The following is a 15,980-nucleotide window of genomic DNA, read 5'->3' on the forward strand; positions in this document are numbered from 1 at the left end:
TTTCAAATAATTTTGAGTTATATGAATTTTGAGAGTTTATGAGAAAATGTACATTTGCTATATGTTTTGCAGCCCGTATAAAAGGTGTTTTGCTCGTAAAAAGTGTTCTTTCTCCAAAACTAAGAAAACATTAGCAGTGTTCCAACTGTTGATAAAGCTGTACTTCTACAATGTTTGTGTATATTTGTATATTTTGCCCAATTCATACAGACACAGACTGTAAGAAAACAATGAAGGACTAAGATGTGCACAGGTAATCTTATATATCACAGAGCTTTTTATAGGGAAACTTTCCAATTAATTTTCCTATATTAGGAAATAAGGGAAACTCTAGATAAGGAAATTTGGGGAAACTTTCCCATTAAAATTCCTTTATTAGAAATTAAGGCTCATCTCTCTAATTAAGTTCTGTATGTAGAAGTCAGACAAATTTTGACCAGGACAATACATCTTTCAGTCTTGACAATCATGTGACATCATTTTTTAATGATGTCAAAATAATGTTGTTACACAAATGTAATATAATGGCATGATCATACACATTACATGACAGTGGTGGCTAGTTATGTGAAAAGGAGGCCATAAAAAGAATTAAAACTTTTTAAAGGTATTCCTTTGAATATTTTTTAAAATCTTTTGCATTAACAAACACCAGACTTTTTTTTTTAAATATATTTATGACAATTTTTTTAATCTATTACATTTTGAAAGACATATCAGTAGAAACTGAGAGAGACATTTTGCATAAAATGCAGCTCAATCATAAATATCAAGTTTCTTTTCAAACTGGAGCATTTTTAAGACAGTCCTAAAATTTCAAACACAGTCAAGGGGAGATAATTCACACAAAAACTTCACATCTTGAGATGAGGAATCACAGCTAATTTCTGTCTTGAAGTATTCAAACATGAAACTGAATGGATATCACATTATTTTACAAACCCATTTTTGACTAACCTTTACCTACATACACCTATGTTCTTACGTATATAACCTGGCGTTTTTTATTTGTCTTACAAAAAAAAAAAAAAAGAATCTTATGCCCCATCTCGGGCCCAGACAACAATGTTCTGTCTTATTATTTTAAAACAGTTCGCTTATGTTTGCCAATTTGTCTTTTAGAGACAAATAACATTCATCAGTGATTGATAAGCCATTTAAATATTTCATGCAAAATATTTTAAACCACCTTTTTATAACATGTAATCTTTTAACATCAAATAGGAATTAAGTATACATGTATTAAAAACTTACTTTTTCATGAGGTTTCAGCAGCTGTTCTTCAAAACAAAAACACTGAAAACAAGAACAAATAAACAATAAGCATGTTTCAATAGACAAATCAGACAGAATATTGTACTTGATAAATCTAATGAACTAACCAATTTTTAATTTCCAAAGTTACCAAAATTCTCAGAAATTCTCGGGATTTTCAAAACATTTTTAACTTTAACATATATTTACAGGAACATAGCTTCATATTTAAAGTAGGATTATTAAGGATTCATCTAAGTCTAGACTGGCCTCCAGACCATAAGTTTAAGAATTGCCAAGCTAAATTATAATACTAGATTATCTCCACCTAGTTTGAAACTCTAGAATCAGACATATCCTAGGGACCAAAATCATAAAGCTCAATTTTATTTACAATTTTGATATTTTATAGACAGGGGGCCAGTCAAGGAGACCCATTCCCAATGAAAATTGGCACTGACATTACCCCAACCAGCTATTGTTTTATTGCTTGTAATGTGTGTAAAGTGTAAAAGACAAATTTTAACATTAAAAAAAAAAAACAAAAAAAAAAACTTAATAATCAAAATTAAGTCAAATGATTCATGTGCTCTTTGGGAATGTGTCACTTTATGAATACAATATTAAAAACATCTAGTATAACAGGTAGTTGGATCTTAAATAAATTTTCTTACAATAATGTATTTCTCAATTTATTTTCAACTGTCAAAATACAAAGATTTTATTTTCCTAAATTTCAAAGATTTTATTTTCCTAAATTTCAGTAAAATGTCAACAAATTTCCTATTTCAGGACGGTCTCATTACCAAAATATCTGGTAATATCCCTGATCCTGTGACAGTAACTAGGGGAGATAACTCTGTACCTGAATTTTGTTGAAATAGAGTCCAGCTTCTATGGGGTTAACAGTGTATGTCGACACACCAACAATGGGTTGGTCTGTGGGGTTCTCAGCTGTGTAAAAAGCCAGGGCAGTCTCTCCTAAAGCAACCTGGCGAAAAAAGAACATGTCATCAATACTATAGATACAATTTAAAGAAAATAAACAATATGCAATTTTACTATTTCCTTTAAAACTATTTGACCACAAACACTACATGATAAAATCATTTTAATCATCAAGTACTTAGTAGAACAATTTTAAGCAAAGTTCTGTGAACGTGTTTTAGTTTCATTTTAATACATTAATTTTGGGACCTCCTTGACTTCATTTTTTTGGTCAAATTTTTTCATATGCAAAATATATGGATAGGTTTTTACCATCGTTTTCAGCACCGAAAAGTACCTGCCCAAATTACAGTCTTTAAATAACAAAATTTCAATCTGTAACAAATCTAATGATATATAGTTACTTAATTCCATCTGTTTGCTTACTCATGTACTTGGTAATTGGTAACATGATAACATAATATGTCCCGTCTTTCGTCGGGCGTATAAAAACAGGATACAGATACCTGATAGATATATTATATTTCCAATAGGAGATTTGTTGTTTTTACCAGTATAAGTGTTTTACCAGTTTAAGTGTTTGTAGAGATATACCTTCACATGTGACTGTTGAGGTGTAAACTTCCATCTCAGAGATGCGGTTTTGTCTGCTGTAAACACAACTTTGATGATTCGATCTTCCACCTTTTGCATGTGTTCTATCTTGTCTACATCATGCCCTCTCGTGGCTTTGCCTCCCTGTCCAGTTGCCTACACAGAGATAAAAATAATGTACTGACTTACAATTCTTATCCCTGTCTTTCTCCTGTCCAGTTAACGGACATTAATGATTACACCTGCCTCAAACACACTCAATAGTCTCCTTTCTTCCTGTCTTTCAACATGATTTACCACATTATCCAACAAAAATGTGCAGACAACACATCCGTATCTTCTTAAAATCGGATTTTAATCGGAGCACAATTTTTTGGATACCTTTTACTGCATATGTGTGTATACCATTAGTATCCATGTCATTGTCTGCTGAAATTAACCCATTACCAACGTCATCCAGGAATGTTGTGCCTCAAACCCTTCTTAGTGATTATCTATCTCAGTATATATATATATGACTGTTTTCATATCAAACCCCAGATAGGGAAAGCTTTCCTCTGGCCGCCTGTTGGTTGAAGACCACATGCCTGATGAATTTTCAGAGCCAATGTGTAGTCTAACAGGAAAAGTGATATAACATTTTTATTATAATGAAATGATGCTTTATTTAATTATGGTGCCTCATATTTGAATGGCTTCACATTTTTTTTTCTTCATGTCAAGTTCAATCATATTTTTGAAGAAAACTCCTGTGTTGTCACTTTCTTTCCTAATCTCGAGTAAATATGTTAATGAGTGGTGATTTCAGACTGCACTTTCCTGTCCTTTCTATGGCCACAGACAGCCAAAATAAAATCAAATTTGGAAGAAGACGGGAACAGAACATTTGGTTTCTTTACGTAAGCATTACCTAGCTAGTATAATTTATGTAATATCAAGTCCATAACTGAACTTGACTTCAAAATTTTAACCAAATTATACAACTACACCTACAAAATATTAATATTCTATAAGGCCAACAGTATTTTTTAACTTCCATGAACACATAAATCTAACTATGTTATGGTGATACACTGTATTTCCTAAGATTTTTATTGGTTGGTATAGGTAGCAGTTCTAATATATTTTATTGGTTGGGAGGCACAGTGGTAACACACTTGCCTTTCACCTAGGCGATCGGGGTTGGATTCCCCGATTGGATGTGAAAAGGTATGGGGTCACCTGCCCAACCATGTGGGTTTTCCCTGGGTACTCCGGTTTCCTCCCATACCAAGACCTCCCATGTGCTTCCATCCGGGCCAACAAACGTGATTAATATAAGTTGATATCACTTGTTATGCAGTTGTTTTAAAATAAATAATGTTTACATAATTAATTAATTTATAACTCACCTGACAAAAGATCCGATACAACGGCACAGAAGCAAACCCCATCCCCAACATGAAAAGGGCTATTGACAACATGTAAAGTGTGAGTGATTTCTTCTCTTCTTCCTGTTGAGACCTTCCTCTGGAGCTGCTGGAAACACACCTAGTTACGACATATGGGGACGGAGATAGACATTGTTGATTAACTATCGGCTGTAATAATCTATATGCACCAAAATTTGTGTTTGATTTAGGAATGTAATACACAGATCTTGATTGAGAGATCGTTCTAAAAGGATAACTTTTTGTCCTTGTCTGTTGAAGAATACTGGCTATGATACATGGTTGATGATATGTGTCCAGACATCTGAATTTACTTGCCAGGCGGGCAACTAGTGACATGGTTGCTGCTTTTTGAAACTTTACTTCAAGAAAAATCTGAAAATAAAACAAACCAAATATAGCAAAACAGTTGAAACTGATATCAGTTTTAAGATATATCGTCAAAAATAAAGATGTGCAGATATCTAAATATATTGGATGATATATTACAGAATCTATTGGTTTATTATACTTACAATACACATGGGTATGGTAATAAGAAAAAAGCTGGAGTACTTAAATAAATTCTTCAATTAACCACAGACTAATTATATCTTGAATGAAATTATTTTGTGACACAGATAGTCACAACATGTACCAGGTAGTACTGTTTGATGAGACTATTTTTGTTGAGGAAAACTTAATTTCAGTGACATTTCTAAGCTCATGAAAGATATACTATTGATCATAAATCAAGCAGGAGAAATGTGGCCGACTGAACAGGATTTTATATATTAAAAACACATTTTTATGAAAAAATGTATGTTATATAATTATTGTATTCAAGATATATTCTCAGTTGAGATCAACATTTTTTTGCTGAAGTGGAACGCCAAAGTATCGTCTCAAAATCTGACACCTGACTGGAAGACGTCATTACACATACAGTACACGTATACGTACAGAAATTCATAAAATTCTTCATAAGACATAACACAGAAAATAGCATTTTCACATTCTTTGATTATTGCTGAGATATTAATGGATTGTACAGACAAATAAAATACGTCCTCTCTCTATACATATAAATTCAATTTTAAACCAGCTGGCCATACCGACACTTGTATTATTTTTTTTTTAAGTTTTGTAATACTTATCAGAGAACCCAGACCAATGCAATGCCATAACATGTACATGTTAACATCTGTATGGGTATTTAAGTGTCGGTGACAAGTTAAAACACTTTACACTGTCAACTTACGTAACGCCGATTTAGTAAATTCCCGATTATATGTTATTGAAGCTATGGTACTATCATGAAATATGACAAAATACTTTAAGATCATAGAAACTTAAATCTGTGATTTGTGTTTCTTAATCAAAATGCTTACTTATTCAAATTTGTTTGAAACTTTTCATCACATTCGTCCTACACATTCGTTTCATAAGGGCGCAGCCATTTTTAATTTGACCGGAAGTTAAACAATAAATATAATAATATAGACAGACCGACGTAAAATATATCCCGAAAAATAAATTTAAAAAAAACAATAAACTGTAGGCATAAACTATAGTTTTATCAAACTAAAGTTTTAATCTCCAGACATGAAATATTTAGAATCAATTGTAAACCAATTAAAACCCTTGTTCGAATAGTGTATAACAGCATTGACAAAATTAACCGAGTAAGCTTATATTCAGTACTTACAAAGAAGTCGAATTTGAATTAAGAAAGAATTTAAAACCATGCATATTCTATCGCTGAATAAACAAAAATCATTTAAAGGTTGTGACATTATTTCTTTTTCTCACAAAACCGAAAGCAACATCATAATGTGCGAGTTGCTTCCCCTCTGCCGAAACGCTTCGCAGATATCTAACAATCAGCGAGTATAAAAGTCCTAAGCTCAGGGACATGGCGCGACTTCCCAACTCACGGTACATATATTGATTATAGTATCTACATGCACAATACTTATCCTATATAAACCCTGGGTCGGGAATTCGCACCAAGTCCCTGTGGTCCTAAAAGCTGAGGTTAACATTCACAATGTTCACACTTTCTCCAGTGAAGAAACCTTAGCAGGTTGTCATTGCTCCTGTTTGGGCTTCCTCAATTTCTATGGTTAATCTATCACGGAACAATTATTTTATTAAACCTCTTTATTTCATAGACACCTAACCATTGGAGAATATCTTGGCGATGTTATTTAACAGGACGTGTGGCAAGCGAAGTTGTTATTTCATTATGGAGTGATGCTGATCCAGTATTGAACCAAATTATACATTTTTGCATTAGATATCTTATACAATTAAACTGATTGCTCGATCAAGATTGCCCCATAAATAAATGATAACTTGGCTTGCCATGAGGACGTCTAATTACGGGGCTAGCTAACTGTGTTATCACGATATTGCAGTCCCGATGTTGGCAATGTGTTCTGTAGTAATTTCAAATCTGTCTAAAAGGTTTCCTTGTTTGTCACTGTCTCGGAATACAGTAGGAAAATCACGTTTAACAAGAAGCTAACCCTTGAGTGTGAAAAATTTCCACAGGCGTGAGTGGATGTATAAAAGTATATGTACTTTATGTGTGCATAATAAAAAGAAAAATATCTTTTTTCAACTTGTCTGTAATGATAACCCAGGAGTGCATTAGACACAACGGCAAATAAGTATGATCGAACTCTTCAATGCTAAGCATATTATTTAAGCTGAACAAAATTAATGTTAACTTGGAGTATCTGATTATTCTTTATAATAGTGTCGTAATTTCATGGATATCTGTTTTGTCTTTATCCTTATATCATGTAAAAAGAACAATACATTTTTTTTTTAAATTGTCAAACTTTTAAGTTTAAAAAAAAAAGAAACCTCTTCGGTGTGTGCTATTCACTTTAAGAGTTTGTCTCCTTGTACAATAGTAGGTGATGTGACTATCCTGTCCTATAGTGGAGATGGCGGTCTATAGTGTATCTATTGGGCGACCATGCGACAACGCGACAATGCGATGATTTAGGCGCCAATAAGACAAACTACGCCACAGTATGCCTGCCGCCTGTCGAATTTTCTTGGAAGTTTTGTAGCGCTTCGCATTGCCTATTGTCAGCACTCGCAAGGCGCATTGTCAATTTTCGCATGGCGCATTGTCAGTATTGGCATGGTGCATTGTCATTTTTTTGCGTGGCGCAATCAGTACTAGCACGGCGCATGGTGTTTTTCGCATGGCTCATTGCCCTTCGTTTCGGTTATGCATTTCTTTATCTCGTTTATAGTCCTTATAATTGATAAGGATTTATCATTGCAGCACCAGAACTTTGTTCGTGTTGTAGATCGCGGTATTGGAGCACTTCATGTAGTTTGACGTCGGCATTTCTTATAGATAAAAAATAGAAAGAAACAGAGCTATTCTTGGCAGTATGATATGCATCAGTTGCTTAGACCGCCGTTGATGTACTAAACTAAACATCCTAACTTCGCCCATTTTCTAGTTCATATGGCCGTTTTAAAAAATTAAAAATGAACACATATCCATTTAATTCATGATAAAACCTAAGACGTATTTCGGTGCAAGTAAATACTATCGTTTGCCTCCTCACAAATCAACAGAAGGTGCCTCCGTGTAATTTTATACAGAAGTATCATCTAACACGAACACTTTAACATATGTCTGAGCTTATAAATAAGGAATGTTGTCACTGATGTTAAGTCCCCTGTCAGAACTGATATGAAGAAGTGACATGCATGCATGAACTATCTATGATTGCAATAAGCATCTGACATCATCATTGCTTTTGATAAAAAAAGTTCCCGTCAAAACTTACCGACATTACTCCGTTGATATACCTTTCAGCTTGGAATGAGGAATTGAATATGATTTAGTATGCGAGAAATTAGATGCATATGTATCTATAGAGATTTGATGATCGTGTTCTGTAAGCCGACATATTAGATTCTGACGTACCAGGCAATGTATCTTAAGTTTTACTTGTTTATTGCTAAGACATACATAGGTGATATAATTAAAGTGGTTTAGGTAATAAAATAGTTGCCAGGTACTGACCATAGGCCGGTGGTTTTTCTCCGGGTACTCCGGCTTTCCTTCACCTCTAAAACCAGGCACGTCCTTAAATGACCCTGACTGTTAATAGGACGATAAACAAAAACAAACAAGCAAACAAGTAATAAAATAAATCAAAAATCAAGGTTTCAACATTAATTCCGTCTAAATCAGGCATCATCCGTCACAAGGAGTTTTCAAACAGAGCCTATCTTTTATCGCCCCGTCTTAGTGAACTGTCAGGGTAGTTTTGAGACGGCTCTCCTTGTTGTAGCTGGTGGCTATTTCACTCAACAACATACGGGAGGCTATTCGCATACCATACAGAGCGGGATAAAGTGTCTTGCCCTCGGCAGCACAGATCGGTCCGCCGTTTCTCAGCTTCCCGAGAAAGATAAACTTTTTTGAAGACACGCAGGGAAATTGTTGACAATCATGCAATCAACGGTCTTTTTATCATTAATGTAATTTAGCTATCAGAATTAATTCATTGACAAACATCAGGAGCTGTAATGTTAAACATGATTTCTTTTTTTTTAAGTCATGTAAAAGTGTCATTATATTTCAATGGAAGCCTTCTAAATATTTTTTTATTTTGAATTTTGATTTTTTTTTTAAAGTGTGGAATGTACGATATCGTATTTTCTAAAATGGCACCAGAGAGAAAAGGCGTCGTACATACAAGCTCGAGCAATTACATATAGGCCTATATAAAAGCAGACTGCTGTTTAATGGATGACGTCACAATGCAAGAACTGTTGTTTATTATGACGCCGAGATCAATTAATATACCTCGACTTAGAGACCTATTTTATCGTATAATGCATAACTTATATTAAGACCATTCCGGCAACACCCATTATATACTTACTATATATACACTTGTATGGATTTATTTTAGCTACGCGTAAGATGACCTACATTTTTTTAACACGCAAGAACTCTAAATCTATAACTTTCTATTATCAGAGACATATATAGTATAGATGTCTCTGTTATTATAGATCTCTGGTTGAATATTTTCGGTTTAAAATGTCAGCGGTAGATAATCTTACAGCAAGCCATACAACGAATCAATAATCATATGGTGTACATAATATACCGATCAGTTATTCCATCAAAGCTACCATACACTTTTATTTATATCTTTAATTTTCTTTTATGTAGGCCTTAGCGATATATACAAGTCCGCGATATTACATGTTGTGTGTGTACCTCTCTACTCTGATCAGAGACCTATATACTAGTATATAGGTCTCTGCTCTGATGAGATATTTTATATTAACCATTTCATTACTTTAATAAAATATCAAGTCTCTGTTATTGTTATTTCTTATTAAAGTAAACCATCTTAGTAAAATATTACCTAATTCTGAGTCGGGGACCTTTATACACTGTATATATAATGTAGGCCTAGTGAGTCTATCCATAGTTATTTACGTCCCTGTTCTAGTAGAGTAACTTTATCGAAATGGCAACAAGGAATATTGGCTCGCCATAGAGTGGTTTCGACAACGTTAATCATATTCAATAGAATAAAACCCGCGGTTTCCTGTATTGCTCATGATTTCCGTTGTTATTATATCGCTAAGTAAAGCCCAATATTCTGTTTCAAATCACTGCCTGTAAACTTTACTATGTCTCCGCCTACGTACAGTACAAATGAAGTTCGCTAGTTTGTACCCTCCCTTATTAATCGACCAATCAAATCACTCTACTTCATTCAGCGCTTAAAAAAACATGGGATCAAAATGGCTGACGTGAACTCTGTTGTGGAGGAAAAAGTGAAGTTTAGAGATGGGAAAAAGGTAATCATGCAGTGTTATTTGTATACAGTGGTCTATTATTGGTTGTTTATTGTTGCATTATTTTATTATTTCCGTTCTGTCTGTTATATTACAGTGGAAGGCCCGATGGTGTGTACTGAAGAAACCCTCTCCCGTGGCTGGTAAGTAGGATTTGTTTACAATTTGGACGTCCTGTTATAAATGAAGTTTCATGGAACCATATTTACTTCTTAGTTATACTCTTGTTCGAATTTAGACTGAAATCAAATAATTAACATGGGATCATAATTATGAATGTTATTGAAATTCAATCTGTTCTTATGAAGTTATGAACTAGTTGACACAGTTGACAACTGTCAGACTAGTACTCCTAACAGCTGTAAGCAAGTCTAGGTAGCCTCAACTTATAAATCTTTATTATTATTACAAACGGATGCTGTAAATTAAGTGGTTGACTGACAATATATAAATATGCTAATATATATGATTTGTATTGAACTGTCCTAAGTAATATTTTAATATTTCACAAACTAGTGATATAAACCTTATGCAACTAGTGATTATTCTGACCTACAAGTCTGGAGGACTTTTAATGTAATGTCTGATCCGGATCCATATATCATGTGATTTGGAATTGAATGGTTCAGCATTTGCTATAAAATATAATAGATGTAATAAATATATTTTATATTGCCTATTGTTAAAATGAAGAAATGCTATATATATATAGCTAGCTATAGATATATAATAATAACTGTATATATCTATACCCCTCAGTAATTTCCACCCAGTCCATGCTTAAATGTAGGTCTACAGAAGTACTATAATTAATCGTAGAAGATGAAAATCTTAATTTATTTTTTTCAAGTCACCTAGTAAATATAACCACTAGCCATGCCACTTGCTGCTGACTTGTCCAACAAATTTGACTATTTAATATATAAAACTTACTGCATCAAAACAAATCCTTAGTTTTCAACTCATTTTTGAACAATCATAAGTAAATACATGTATAACTGTTTTCTTGTTAAAATTCCCAAGATTTAACTATTGATATCTGGAAAACAAAAAACAATGCCGTGGTGTGTTCAATCTAGAGTGTTGTGAAATTCATCAGATGTAATATAATATAAAAACTTCAAATTGGTGTGATCTCCATCTCAAAATGAATCAAAAACACTACAACAGAATACCTATTATATATATATTGCATCAGTGCCTGGTTGTCCATGGTAGTAGGCTGGTATAAAGAAATACATGAATACAGAATAAAAGTTGACAAGTTTGAAATTATGTATTTTAGTTACGAATATATTCCCGGTAACAATATTAATGGAGCCTGGTGCAGATAGATAATGAGAAACAGAACAATATCTTAATTTAAAACATTTATTTTGTCCTCCAACAACATTGGTTGGTATTTTGATAGATCTGATGTCATGATGGTGATCACATTTATTACTCTAATTAAAAGTTGAATTCCTAAATAAATTGGAAGTGATCATATTTTATAATGAATTAAGTATACATTAATGACAAGTACAGTCAGTGTAAAGATCAGCTGTCAAATTCCATGACAATGTACAACAGTGATTGCTCAATTTCATTTTGGTGGTAAATTTAAAAGGGAGCTTTGATTAAAAAAACAGGGGGGGGGGGGGGGGGTTGCCTTGGTAAAGATCAAACAAACTCTAGATATATATAGCTCTACAATTGTCTCCCTCTATTGTTCATTTTATTAAAATAATCACTCCAAATTAAATCAGTAGACAGCCAAAATATAATTACATACCTATGAATTTGTAGCTGAAGCAATTATAAACATATACTGCTGTTCAAATTTTAGAATATGCATGCGCATTACTTACCATGCATCATTACTTAGATCCTACAATGGTCTTTTGAGAAGTCTCTTTGAATGATTATGTTTCACTTTTAATTAATCATAGTGGTACTGTCTAATGAGCTAATTACAAGTAATTATCATATCCTCCATCATCCATTGCCAGCTGGTGTTTGAAGATAATTTTGTACTTCAAAACATTAATTGTTCTATCAGATATGTATATAACTGTCCCAGCTGGGTTTTAGGTCCACTATCTAATGTTTACACGTCTGCATCCTTTACATTAATTGGGGCCATGGTTTCTGTCATATATTAAATCTGCTTGTTTATTCCAAGTGTTGCCAGGATATTCCTGTTTCTGAGAGTGATAGTAGAGAGATTTCCATGAGCAGAGACATATTATTTAGGGAGTAATTAATATTATTATGTTAATGCCATTTGACAAATGGGGGATTTTCTGGATGTGCAAAAATAGAGCGAAAAATTATCTCAATTTCTTTGTTATTTAATGTAACCCAGGATTTTCAGTTTGTTTATCTATATAAATAGAATGTTCTGAAAGTGTATAGCATATAAATATATAGTTTAGATTCGCTGGATTTTTAAACAGAAAATACACAGGGTGAGATTTTTCCTGAGTTTCAAACAAAGATTAACTGAGTGTGTGTACATATATAAGGTACAGAATAGTTGGGTGTGTAAACACATGTACAGAGCTTCACATGTGTGAAAAACTGAAAACAGATTTCCTGGGAGTGAAAGAGATCTTCACATGGTGTGAAAAACTGAAAACAGATTTCCTGGGTGTGAAAGAGATCTTCACAGGGTGTGAAAAACTGAAAACAGATTTCCTGGGTGTGAAAAAGATCTTCACAGGGTGTGAAAAACTGAAAACAGATTTCCTGGGTGTGAAAGAGATTTTCACAGGGTTTGAAAAAACTGAAAAGAGATTTTCACAGGGTGTGAAAAAACTGAAAACAGATTTCCTGGGTGTGAAAGAGATCTTCACAGGGTGTGAAAAAACTGAAAGCAGATTTCCTGGGTGTAAAAGAGATATTTACAGGGTGTGAAAAACTAATCAGAGATTTAATTTCTTGGGTGTGAAACAGAGATTATCTTATAGTGCATATATAAAGGGAATCACAGGGTGTGTAAATAGAGATATGCTTAAATAAAAAAGGTTCTGAATTAGATATATGTAAATTTAGAGATTATATCATCACATTTGTACTGTTAATGGAGTAATTACATTGGACACAATCAAGTTAAGCTGCATTGTGTGAATGCAGGATTCTAAGATGACACACTAACACATTATTCCAACCAGTATTGAATGAGTATAACTACATTTCTTCTGGTCGACCAGTAGGTGTTCCGTTGATTACCCTCATCATTGGCGATTGATGTGACAGACCGCTGTTTTGTTAACATATTTAAATGTCTTCAGCTCATTAATCTGAAGTGAATCACTGGATGAATGGCCCTTAGTCTTAATGTTTGCTGCATATAATTATATATAAATCACTAATGGAGGTTCCATGTCTTGTGTTTTTGCATTTCTAATTAGAGAATTCCACACATATGAACAGGGCTTCAAAGGGAAAATTGACAGAATAGCTGTATATTGATGTTATCATGATAATGTTAGCGAATGCCAGTATTGAACATTTAATTTTGTCTTTTTTTTACAGATTACATGCATATGTATATATATAAATGATTATCAAATTGTTCATTTATGTTCTAAAACGTTTGCAAGCAAATGGTTTTAGTTTGTTTTAAGATATATATTAAACATTCATATTCATAGCAAAGTTTGCATATATATATATATATATATAATACACAGGATCATCAGGTCTGAACAATTCACTGATGGAATGAATTTGGCTTCTACTATGGTACGATGATAGATATGTACTCATAGATATTCATAGATTACACAACCAATTCCATTGTAATGATCGTGGAATTTTACAATAGAATGATAACATTGGTGGAAATGTTTGTTTGTTTGCTGGGTTTGTCGCCCTGTAAATGACCATTTTGAAGCATGGTCTCCTTGTAGTAGTTGGTGACTACTTCACTGTACAGTATTTATGAGGCCCATCGTCTGCATTCATATGTATGCCATCCAGAGCAATTAGGGTAAAGTGTCCTTCCTTAGGACACAACCATGACAGCACATGCATATACCAGCATGATTCTCAGCTTCCCAAGAAACACAGGTTGAAGTGATATATTGTAGGTAAAATATATAGTTCTTTCAAGAGAGTTTGTTGTCATCAGTGAAAGTATTAATATTTACAAATATTACAGGCAGTTCTACAAAGGTACTTGTGATACTTCTCACAATAGCACCTTGTCTTCCATTCTATCACTTTCATCTAACATCTAATTAATTTCTTCCATTCTTTAATTTTTACTTCTGATGATATATATATATACCGAACATGCTGCCCTCACATGTACACTTTAATAGTTTCAAACTGTCATATTTACCTTTCACAAAAAATTATAAGGCGCCATTTACTATTATTATCAGTTTTCAGAGCTTCCAATGCTTTTTATCATAAATTCCTAATTAAATGATAATAATAAGTATACATAATAAAGGAAACTGCAATAATTAACTTATATGGAATAATTCATAAGTAACATGGAATAATACATCTATTTGTGTGTTAATTATATAAAGAAATGCTGAAATTAAAAGCCCCCATCCCCTATATATACTGTATATGGTTCCATTGGTCATTGACTTTCTCCGTCACTCAGCAGCTGTAACATAAAATCAGAGATATAGAGCTTTAGAGACAACATTCTCTCAGTTCTGACAACTTGTACTGTTGTCTAGTGGTAAGGTTTATCTTGTGTGACCATCTGTAACTTAATACTGTACTGTAGACATATAGCCCTGGTCTCCAGAGACACAGTGATATATATCACTATATCAGCAGTCATGGGAAATGAGAATTATGCATTTTATAATTAAGGACTGTAATTTATCTTTTTAGCATTTATGATGGTATGCAATGCAACACAGTCATAATTTTATACCAAGAGGTACAATTATTGACATTTAAAACAAGAAAGGAAAAATTATTTCAGCTCTCTCTTATATGAGTGTGTGTATCATTTTGCAGCAACTTATGTTTTTGTCTTGCTGTGACTATAAGTGGAAGCAAACCTAATATTTCACTTTCCCTTTTGTGTTGGTGTCTATGCATGTCCCCATTCTAGGTAAAGGAGTTTATTTATTGTTCTCAGAAAGTATAAGTTCAACCTGTACTAGATATATTGTTATGCCAACCAAATTTGGTCCGTTGGTGGATCGGCAATTGTATATTGTTATGCCAACCAAATTTGGTCCGTTGGTGGATCGGCAATTGTATATTGACTATATATATAGCTCTACATGCAATATGATTATAGATACATATTTGGATCCAATTTTTGGATGAAAACCATGAGAGTTCTATCAATGGATTTTGGTCATGGAATTTGGCAAGAACTCTTAAATAATTCAAATAAATTTGAATTTTTTTACATGTATATAATAGAAGTTATATCTTCCAATAAATTTCCAGTGAATTTACTTTAACATTTGGGGATCCCGTCGGGTTTGGCACATCATACATTTTCTGGAGTTTTTAGAAGGTCTTAGTACTAGTGATGAAAGCAAGCTACATGTACATATATCTATACAAGATATTGATGTACATTTAGTTAAGATGTCTTCATGTTCTGCAGGGATCATTTCGGAGGGGGCCATGGGGTGCATTGGCAAGTTTCCTGAATGACCCACATGATTCTGAAAAATCCTTCAAATTTCTATAAATGGCCCATAAATTATATTACAGATAGTTCTTTTTCTTGAAAATGACCCATCCATTTGGTAGCCCAAAATAATCTCTGTTCCGTATAATCTTCAGCAGAATTTTTGTCTGTCGTTCTAGATCCTGAACTATATATGTGTATATGATATGTAGTATATATACAGACACTGTTGAAAAGTCCAAAGTTTCTGTCACAATTTTACTTTAATCTCACCTTTTCATGATTTCTGTAAAAAAAAAAAA

General features: G+C 33.2%; 2 protein-coding genes across 2 annotated transcripts in view; one reads left to right on the plus strand and one right to left on the minus strand.

Annotated features, from left to right (window-relative positions):
• The window catches only part of LOC117336633 (cytochrome c oxidase assembly protein ctaG-like), a 51,010-nt gene extending 45,325 nt beyond the window's left edge, over positions 1-5,685 (minus strand). The window contains exons 1-5 of the mRNA XM_033897245.1: positions 5,597-5,685; positions 4,188-4,601; positions 2,797-2,952; positions 2,120-2,245; positions 1,255-1,296 (exon numbers count right to left, since the gene is read on the minus strand). Of these exons, the coding sequence (XP_033753136.1) occupies positions 1,255-1,296; positions 2,120-2,245; positions 2,797-2,952; positions 4,188-4,565 (702 nt within the window). The 5' untranslated portion in view covers positions 4,566-4,601; positions 5,597-5,685. The remainder of the gene's footprint in view (positions 1-1,254; positions 1,297-2,119; positions 2,246-2,796; positions 2,953-4,187; positions 4,602-5,596) is intronic.
• A 4,320-nt stretch (positions 5,686-10,005) lies between these two features.
• LOC117336640 overlaps positions 10,006-15,980 on the plus strand; it is a 28,808-nt gene continuing 22,833 nt past the window's right edge. Inside the window, exons 1-2 of the mRNA XM_033897254.1 lie at positions 10,006-10,073; positions 10,168-10,213. Coding sequence (XP_033753145.1) covers positions 10,017-10,073; positions 10,168-10,213 — 103 coding nt within the window. The 5' untranslated portion in view covers positions 10,006-10,016. The remainder of the gene's footprint in view (positions 10,074-10,167; positions 10,214-15,980) is intronic.

The sequence above is a fragment of the Pecten maximus genome, chromosome 1 (assembly GCF_902652985.1).
Source record: "Pecten maximus chromosome 1, xPecMax1.1, whole genome shotgun sequence".
Lineage (NCBI taxonomy): Eukaryota > Metazoa > Mollusca > Bivalvia > Pectinida > Pectinidae > Pecten > Pecten maximus.